Here is a 9,410-nt window from a genome sequence, read left to right on the forward strand (position 1 = left end):
GACATGATGAGAAGTGCACCACTGTGTACCTTCATTGCTCTGTGCATCCAACAGGAAGGCAAGATAGCAGTTGTGTGTGTGTGTGTGTGTGTGTGTGTGTGAAAATAATGTTGTTATTCTGAGTTCATGGGGAAGGGACTTTTTTCACCGGAAAGGCTTTGCTTCTGACATTAGTACCTGCAGGTTTTGCAGAGGAGCTAAACCGTATTTGCTTGAGAGAGGAGAGGGTGTCTTGGTTTTTTTTTTTCTTTTCACCAGCAGCAATCGAAAGAAATTACACAAGTGTGAAAGTATAAAGGCATGACTCACCAAGCTTTGTGTACTAGGTTACCGGGCGTCTCCGCCTGAAGGCAATCAGTGCTCGCCAGTGAACTCTTCCACGCCAGCCTGACATCACCGTGGTGCAAGTTCACTCACTCACTCGCGCGCGCGGAGGAGTTGACCGTTGCCATGGAGACAATGTTTTCGCGGAATCGGGAACCGCGGGGACTGCAACGTGGAGTTCGGGAGAACAACGGAGGGCAACGTGGACCAATCTCAGGGAAGCTTCAGAAAGTCCCGCATATGCTCTAGGCCAGGGGTAGGCAACCTTGGCTCTTTTCAGGAATTCTGGGAGTTGAAGTCTACGATTTATAAAAGAGCCAAGGTTGCCTACCCCTGCTCTAGGCGCTGCACACAGAAGCCCTGTCCCGGGACGGAGGGAGGGGGACCCCGTTCATTTAGGGGAGAAAGGTGAGCCTCACCCTTCCCTGGAGAGTACAGCAGGAGGGGAGAGGTTGCAGAAGCAGCATCTTGGAAATGCGGACGAGGGAGAATCCAGACACAGCCTTTGACACGAGGGGCTTAGAAGCAACCAATTCTGTTAAATGCCAATACAGGCTCGCCCCACCTAATAGAGAAACGGATGGATTTGGGGGGGGGGAAGCGTGTCCAATGCTTTGATCGAAATAGGAACGCGCAGGACCCCCCCCCCCTTCGCGGTTGAGCGAAGCCACCCGGGAGGTGGGAGACAGTGGGCCAACAGAGCCTTTGAACACCGGGGGCAGCATTTTTCCCGCCTCGGCAAGGGGGTTCGACTAGATGACCTTTTAGGTGGCCTGCGATCCCCCGTGCTGCTACGGTTCAAGTTGGAGGAGACCCGGGAGACCCCCACCCTCCGACTATCTCTTGCTGTGACAGATTAACCACCTGCTCCCGGACAAAACCCAAAACCCCGCCGGGTCCCCGTTTCCAAAAGCCCTCAACTTTGAACTGAAAAAAAAAAAAAAAAAAGAGGAGATAGGAGGTATCAGCTCCCAAGGCACAGATTTCAGGTCCGGATCGAGATTTGTAGAGGTTTTATTTTTACAGATAGTGTTTCCCGCTCCGATCGCTTTTTTCCCTCTCTTCCAACTACCCCACCCCCACCCCGCCTGCCAGATTTTGTTGGACTCCCCCCTTCGCGCCCCTTTGGCACGCCGGCAAATCGTTTCTGGATTTGTAGCCTGGATCGCGGGGCAAGAATTAGCAGCGATCGGGGCGAGGCAATCCTGCCTAGGGCGCCTCTGAGGATCTCAAGCGCTGGAAGCGAGAAGGGGACTTTCACTGCCCCTCCCCCCGCCCCAGGTTCGAATCCCGATACAGCCGTGAAGAGGCGGCCTGACATCGCCACCGAATCACAATCACTGCACCATTGTTTTGTTTATATGCCGCCCGATGGTTTTCGTTCTCAACTGCTTTGGAGCCTGGGAAAAAAAACTTTCCTTTTTTTTTTTTTTTACAACTGTTAGCAAATCCTGCCGAAAATCCAGCCCCGTCATTAAAATTCCGTTCTGGCCCATGGCTGAGAATATCTCGGCAGACAAGGGGCTTCTCTAGGAAAGAAGCGACGGGCAGTCCCTCCAAAACCCAAGAGACGCGTTGAGCGGGATTCCTCTCCCCATCGGCCGCCCCAGCTTCATTTTAGCAGCCCGGTCCAGCCGTTTGGAGCCCCCTCGAGACCCACCAGAAGTGCGGAGGGCACTTCTTACTGGAGAGAAAGGGCAGGCGGGCGAGGGAGCGAAGGGTCAGATAAATATAAATATTATCTAACTGCTTCGTTAATGTTTTCATTCCTCGTTGCAATGGGACATAGAGGGGGAAGAGGCACGGTGCTCTCTGCCCTGCCTCGCAGCCGGGATGGTTTCGCGCGGGGGACCTTCCAGCAATAAGCTGGGCTCGTCTATCGCCCTAAATCACACGAGTGGCCGAGTTCAGACGTTACGTTGCTCCCCAAGCCCCGCCTTGGTCCCTCGACTCCGATCCCGTTTACCAGACGCCCTGAAATCCCTGAAACAAATCACATGGTGGTTTAAGGCGACGTGTGAACGCTGCCCAACGCTCGACGCCCAGTTTTTTAAGCAAACAGAGCCTGGAAAGATTTCTCCTCGGTTCTCCTTTATTAAGGAGTCTTTTGAATTGTTCGGGAAGAAACCGAACCGGGCAACCGGCTGAGTCCGGAGGTTCAGATTTTCCTCTGTCTGGAAAGTGGTACAACTCCGTTATTTCATCTTGCTACTTGTGCACTTGGTAGTCGCAGGAAAGCACACTGCACATGCCCAGAGGCACCAGCCTTTCCAAACGTCAAACGGAGGGAGCTAACCGGAGAGATAGTGAGGTGGAACGGTGCCTGCAGGCAATTCCCCCCCCCTTTCCTCCTTTGCGTCCTGTCTAAGTGTTTGAAGGCCATATGTGGAGTACCAATAAAGGAGAATTATTTGTATCAATAAATAATTTGCAGTTCCTCCCAACCTTGTGCTACGTTCTCCTTTACTGGTAAGGAGGTAGTGGTCTGCAAATCCAGATTAAGTACCCCGCGTCCACAGGCTTCTACCATTTTTGCTCCGGATTAACTAATTCGGGACTGCTGGGCTCCCTCTAACACGGAGGAGACATGATCAGACGGTGCCGTAGTGATGTACCGGGGACTCCTTGGTTACCTTTGTTTGGGTCAAAAGTCGTCACCTTTTGTCTCCCCAACGTCAAAATGAAGCTTAAGGGGAGACAATGGGGATAACGCGTATAAACGTCCACCGCGCCGGCTTTGGGCATCAGATGCCTTTGAGGCGAGTGTGAGTGGTATCGCTTCGCACGAGCTGTGAGAAACTTTGCGTTTCGTTAGGCATCTCGCGACATGGAAAACTCGCGCCGAAGACCAGCTAGGGGCCCAGGCCACCTGGGCAGCGAGCGTTTCCGTCGCACGAGGAATGCGAGACCCGTGCAGCTCGAGCCCCTGGCTCGGCTGCCCGGAATGAGTCCGGCCAAGCCGGCCGATAGCTCGCCGCGCCCCGAAGATCAGCGGCCGCGGCAACCAGAGCGCCTTCCTCCGCTCCGGACTCGCTCTGGCGGCTCTCCTTTTATAGGGGAGCTAAATTTAGGCCCGCTCGGCCAGGCAGGAGCGGTAACTGTACATCCCCCGAGCGGCCCCCCCCCGATCCGGAGACGCGTTTCCTCCGTTAGCGCCATTGGCCTGCGCGCATACTCGGCGCGTCTTAAAAGCTCTCCGCCGCCGGCCAGGCCTTCCACAGCGCTGCAGACAAGAGATCGGGGCAACCCCGAGGCAGACATGGCGATGCCGGCCTCCAGCTTGCCTTCGTTCGCTTCTTTCCGCAAGGACAGCCGCCCAGCTTCCCAAGTGAGTGTCCCGGAGACGGTGGGGAGGGATGGCTCTCTGCACATGCTCAGAGGCACACCCGCTGCCCCGGTGACGGGAAAGGGCCAGCGTGGAAGTTTCGGGGGCTACGACCCTGGCCGGTGTCCCGATCAAACCTGAGCGGTGGCCCCCACCGAACTCGGAGGGACTCGCTTCGCCGGCTGCCCTCGCAGGAGGAGCGCCGGGTCTTGCCCGGGGGAGTCACGGGAAGGCGCCCTCTGTTCTCCGTTACGCCTTTGTGAGGCTGCCTGGAAACAGATCCGGGGGGCTTGGGGGGGACGGGACCGCGACCCCTCCCCGGGCCAGGCCAATCTCTCGGTCCAGTCAAGGCGGGCCTGGGACGGAGCTGCTTCCGCGCGGAGGTCCACCGGAGGGCGGGCGGGCGGGCGGGCGGGCGAGCAGGGTCCCGCCGGCCGGCTGGGTCAGCGCCTACTAACTCGCCCGCTTCTGCTCTCCTCTCAGCAATGGTCCTGCGGATTGGAAGCTGCGATGCCGTTCAGCCACTGCCCCTTGCCGGACCTGAGGTCGAGGATGGAGGGTGTCGTCCCTATCAGGGACGAAGAGCTGAGCACCGTGCTGGATCTGGTCCTCTCCATGGGCAGCAGCGACAACAGCCTCACCTCGGACATGCCTCGGGGAGATTACGCCAGACCGGACGATTTTTACGGGATGAATTCGGCGGCTGGATACTACAGTCCGGTGGAGACTCGCACGCCGACTCCCTACAGCCCCGTTTTCACTCCCGAGATGGATCCCGCGGAGCTGGAAGCGGGAAATTACGCCCACGGGCATTTCTTCGTGGGCTGTAGCTCGCCCTTCGTGGACAGCGTTAAACCGGAACCCGAAGTGGACACTTACGAGCCTCCGCCAGGCCTGGGCTCCCAGGTTTGCACCAACATCAAGCGGGAGAACGCCCCGGCGCCCTGTATGCTGTCTGGCTCTCCCCAGCTGCCTTGTGCAGAGACCCCCCCAATGAGCCCGGATGACCTGCTGATGGCCTCCAAGCGCCACGGACAGTTGATGCCTCTCCCACAGCAGGGCTACCACCCAGCCTTTCCCCAGCCTCAGTACCCCCAGAGAGCCTCCCCTTATGGACTCTTTGATGAGAGCCTCCCCTGTCAGGCCTCGGCCTCCAGGACCCTTCTCACCCCACCTGCCTCACCCCTGGAAATGCTGGAAACCAAAACGAAGAGGGGGCGCCGCTCTTCGTCCCGTAAACGGACTGCCACGCACACTTGCACTTACGCTGGCTGTGGAAAAACCTACACCAAGAGCTCCCACCTGAAGGCACATCTTCGAACTCACACAGGTAAGCATCCTTTATTGCCTGCTAGGAAGAAAGGGAAGGCGGATTTGGACCCAAGGGAGTAATAAGTAGTTTGGCCACACATTATTCCATGAAAGTGGGTAGGTTTCGAGGAAGTTGCAGCTCACTTTTCAAGTAGAAAGTTTCAGAGGAGTCCCTGTTAAACACACAAAGTTTCCCCCCTTCTCCTCCTGAGGTTTGCACACATTTCGGGAGGAGTGGGCACAGAGGGAGACATAGTTATGCAGGTTCAACTGAGGTCATAATGGATATTTTACCTGCCCTAAGGCAGTATAGGGCAGCAGAGAGCACATCACAATGGACGGGTGTGAGGTATACAGCTGTTAGAAAACTACAGGGACTTTTGGCTTTTTACAAAAGGATGCTTTGACAGCCTTTCCTACTTAGGATAATGGGAAGGCAGCTACATTTATAAGGGATATAAGTTTAATAAATGAAAAAGGCAGATCCTTTCAGAAGGAACACAGAGCCTGGTGGTCACTCTTGGCCTGGCACATGCCAATAATTTTTTTTTCTCTTTTCTCCCCCCCCCCAAACAGGTGAGAAACCCTACCACTGCAACTGGGAAGGGTGTGGATGGAAATTTGCTCGCTCAGATGAACTGACCCGCCATTATCGGAAACATACTGGGCATCGTCCCTTCGAGTGTCACCTGTGTGACCGGACCTTCTCCCGTTCTGATCACCTGGCATTGCACATGAAGAGACACATGTAGTTTTCTCACGCCTGTGGCGTGACCTGAAGAACTCTGGGGATGGGGAGGAGATCTTGTAGCTGGTACTACTATGTCTGTCGATGGAAGACTTGGAATGAACCCCGACCCGAGGAAGCCAGTCCTTCCAGTGCTTCCTGAAGAGGCCAAGAACCTGACTGACTGGTCTTCTGCTATGGAAGAACAAGACTTATTTATAGGATGGAGAAGAGACCAAACTGGGCGACTGCAGCTCTGAAATCAAAAGCACTTGAAAGAACTGCAATGTCTACCATGAACAACACGTGGAAGAGTACATATTTAACCTTACAACCAAATGCATATTATTTCACCTAATAATTTTCCCAATTGCTACTTTTGGCTGTGAAACTTGGGACTCTGAAAAAGGCAGAAAAAATGGGGATGCCTTTAAACTGGGGTGCTGGAGGTGACTATTATGCATCCCCTGTACACAAAAATAACAAAGAAATCCTAGACTGACCCTCATAAAAATATTACTTGAAACTGAGATTGTCAAACACGAGGCTGTCATATTTTGGTCATGTCATCACAGCTGACACACTCGAAATGTCAATTGTGCTGAGAGTGATCAGCAGAAAAAAAGGGGGGCTGCCCTAGCACCTGCTGGCTGGCTACTATAAAAGATGACAGAGATGACCATGGCAGACCTGAGGGATGCAGTGATGATCCAGAGTGGTTGAGGGTCAAAAGAGCTGCATGGCTGACAATGACAGAGAAGAGACAAAGGGCTGGCTATATGTACATAGCTGACCATGCTCAAAACATAAGCTGTATTTGAGGACTGTAAGAGGTTTACTGTAGCCAAAAACAAAAACTTACTTTCTGAGACAGGAGGTTCTCACTGAGAACATGCCAAATGTATGCTGTACACTCAAAGTGTGCACTCAAGGTGCCTTAAACTAGAACTACTGGGAGACAGGTCCTGTAAATAAACTTGTCTTTGGACCGGAATTGTATAAATATTGTAAATAGTTCTATAATGAAGTTGGAATATAAACAGGAGACAAAATAGGTTTTTTTTCCTCTGCCTATTCTTTTATTTTAAATAAATTTTCTGAAAACTGTTAAAAAAGACTTTTCTAAAATAAAATAAAATAAATTTGAATTGATGCGTCTTTCACCCTTATTTAAAAGTCATTTGCTGAGAGTCAAAAGTCGAAGTTCAGTGACAGGATGAACCAGGCTTATCTTAAAAGCCGCTTTGCTGTTCTACCAATGTCTCAGCTGCGCCATAGGACAGGGCTTGGTAGCAAAACTGTCTCTTAAGTTCAAAAGCAATCAAGGCTATAATTTGAGTCTCGTTTTTAGTTTACTTGATAGCTATTTTGGTAGCACCCTCAAATCTCTTCCAGATGTAGATACAACTGTGCCAGCAGTAAACCTATGGGCGGTTTTGCTTGTTGGTATTTTTTTCTAACTTTGGAACATAAACATCATTTTTCAGTAATTATAGATTTTTAATCTATGATCTTTTCACTGTATTTGCTCTCAAGTCCTGGGTGGCAGGATAAATTTGTGAGCAAGGCTTCTTCATAAGTAGGTTGTAAAGATACATCTTTAAAATGACCCCTAATTCCTAGAGCTCATAGATTTTAAATATTTTTTAACTGGATGTTAAGTTTCCCAAAGTTGCACAGGAAGTGGATGGCCACACAAATCAAACTGAATAAGTAAGTATAACCACCATACAATGCTTTAAGTTCCAGTATTAGGAGAAAGTGGAATCTTTATGAACTTTCTCTTCATATTTTTCCCTAAAACAAAACCATTCATTGCTACAGCAGATCTCTGGTCATACTTTTAGCTGTCTTTTCTGAGCTTCACCACCACACCATTATGCTTGTTGAGATGGAATGTCCCAACGTGCATAATATTCCATAAATCATTATCTACCTCAGCACAGGAACAGTGCGGAAGTTAAATTAGGACTACTAGATCTGGGCTGCAAAAATCCAGGTTACTACAAGGGGGCAGCAAAAAGAGCTCTCTGCTATTATCTGGTGTTATTCAGTTTTTTGCTGTCTAGATTTGACAGTCATAGGTAAAGTCAGGATCCAAAAGGATGGGGTTCAACCAATTTATTGGTTCTTTGTTGCCCTGGTGAGTTGGATATGTTGTCCTATCAAAGCCAGGTTGTAATACTGGGCTGGGAATGTTAGGAATTATAGGACAATTAAAGGACACCAGGTTGGGAAAGGCCTGGCACACCAGGTATGTGAAAGTTCTCACTATTATGTTTGAAGATTCTCCTTATATCCCCCTCAGTGGCTCTAGAGCCAAAATAAAGGATTATACAGGACTGAATAGAACTAGACCCTATCAACAGATTTTGTCACGTCTCCTATTCCCTACCATGGCGAATCAGAACAGAACAGGGTCATGGGAACAACTTCTGGCTGCTATTTACTACCCAAATATTGATGTTCAGCAACATGGTGTCTCTGATCCCAGGGATTCTGACTGGTTGAATATCTATTAAATTTCTCTTTTACACTATTTGAATTGGTGGCCAGGTAGATTATAATTTCCCAACCTTCAACTTTACTGAGTGACCCAGGGTTTCAAACGTGAGAGGAAGAAACACGGCTCTTCACCTATTTTATCCACATTGCACATAATTTTACAAACTCCTTTCTCAGCCACCTTTAAAAACAAAACACCAAAATGCTCCAAATTACATCATCTTTTCTCATAAGGAAACTGCAATATCCCTGAACATTTTGATTGCCACTTTTTTCTATTTCTGCAATCTCCTTGCCAGGATGTTTCTACACAATATTCCAAGTATGTTTGTATTACATTGCTGTATTGGCAATTCTAGTTCCATAATTATACCAATGCGAAATTTGCCTTTTTTTTTTTTCACAGCTTCTGCATTTGGGTTAACATTTCCACTGAATGTTCCACCATAACCGCAAAAATCTTTCTTGGTTAGTCATTCCTAGGTCAGATCTCCTCAATTAACGTCCTCAATACTTAAATAGTTAACTGGTAAAGATAGAAAAGGAAAACAAGTTTAAAATTTGCATGTAGGGATGGGCTGTTGTACACAACATTACTAAAATTAGCACTTCAATTGTACACTTGCAGAAAATGACTGGGAAGTTATTTAAAGTAGCTGCAGAAATAACCACTCTGCTCTGAACAATGAAATCCTGTCATTTCTTTAAAGTGGCAAAACAAAAGTAGATTTCCCTTTTGAAAACACTGCCTGGAGAAAAGGTTTTGCTGCTTTTTGATGGCGGGAGGGAGGTCCTGTGTTTTCACTGCAGAAAGAAACCATTGCACAATCCCTTCCAGAAAGTATGAAAGATATGCTAAAATGATCGTTCAGATTACTGCAATTGTTTCAGCTCCTCCTCCTCTTTCCTCCTCTTTCACCAACTACGGGGCACAAAGACATCAAAAGCAGCTTGGGGTTTATGTAGTGGTGTAATAAGCAGAGAGTGTTACAAGAGCAATATTTGTGTCTTCAAAAACTACACTTCTTCTTTCAAGAGGCTTGTTTGACCACAAGTCCCTTTCTCACAAGTTGGAGGGCTCACTCCAAACCTTGCACCCACAGAGATCCACCTATATCCCAGTTTGATTAGATCCAATATGTTTGCAGAGGTGATTCACAGAAGCTAGCCAACTCCTTATTTGTGCTTGAACTTTGCTATAAACTAACAAACATTAAT

General features: G+C 49.4%; 1 protein-coding gene across 1 annotated transcript; it reads left to right on the forward strand.

Moving 5' to 3' along the window:
- Positions 1-3,510: 3,510 nt before the first annotated feature.
- Positions 3,511-6,839, forward strand: KLF2 (Kruppel like factor 2). The gene is made up of 3 exons (XM_039338442.1): positions 3,511-3,652; positions 4,133-4,979; positions 5,537-6,839. Exons 1-3 carry the CDS (start codon positions 3,584-3,586, stop codon positions 5,710-5,712), a joined length of 1,092 nt encoding a protein of 363 aa, XP_039194376.1. The 5' UTR covers positions 3,511-3,583; the 3' UTR covers positions 5,713-6,839.
- The last annotated feature ends 2,571 nt before the right edge of the window (positions 6,840-9,410 follow it).

Source organism: Crotalus tigris, unplaced genomic scaffold, assembly GCF_016545835.1.
Source record: "Crotalus tigris isolate CLP2741 ecotype Arizona unplaced genomic scaffold, ASM1654583v1 scf7180000017701.1507938, whole genome shotgun sequence".
NCBI classification, from domain to species: Eukaryota; Metazoa; Chordata; class Lepidosauria; order Squamata; family Viperidae; genus Crotalus; species Crotalus tigris.

Coding starts and splice junctions, on each gene's coding strand:
- KLF2 (XM_039338442.1), top strand. CDS start 3,584: ATGGCGATGCCGGCCTCCAGCTTGCCTTCGTTCGCTTCTTTCCGCAAG. Junction 3,653..4,132: donor ACAGCCGCCCAGCTTCCCAA/GTGAGTGTCCCG, acceptor CTCTCCTCTCAG/CAATGGTCCTGCGGATTGGA. Junction 4,980..5,536: donor ACATCTTCGAACTCACACAG/GTAAGCATCCTT, acceptor CCCCCCAAACAG/GTGAGAAACCCTACCACTGC.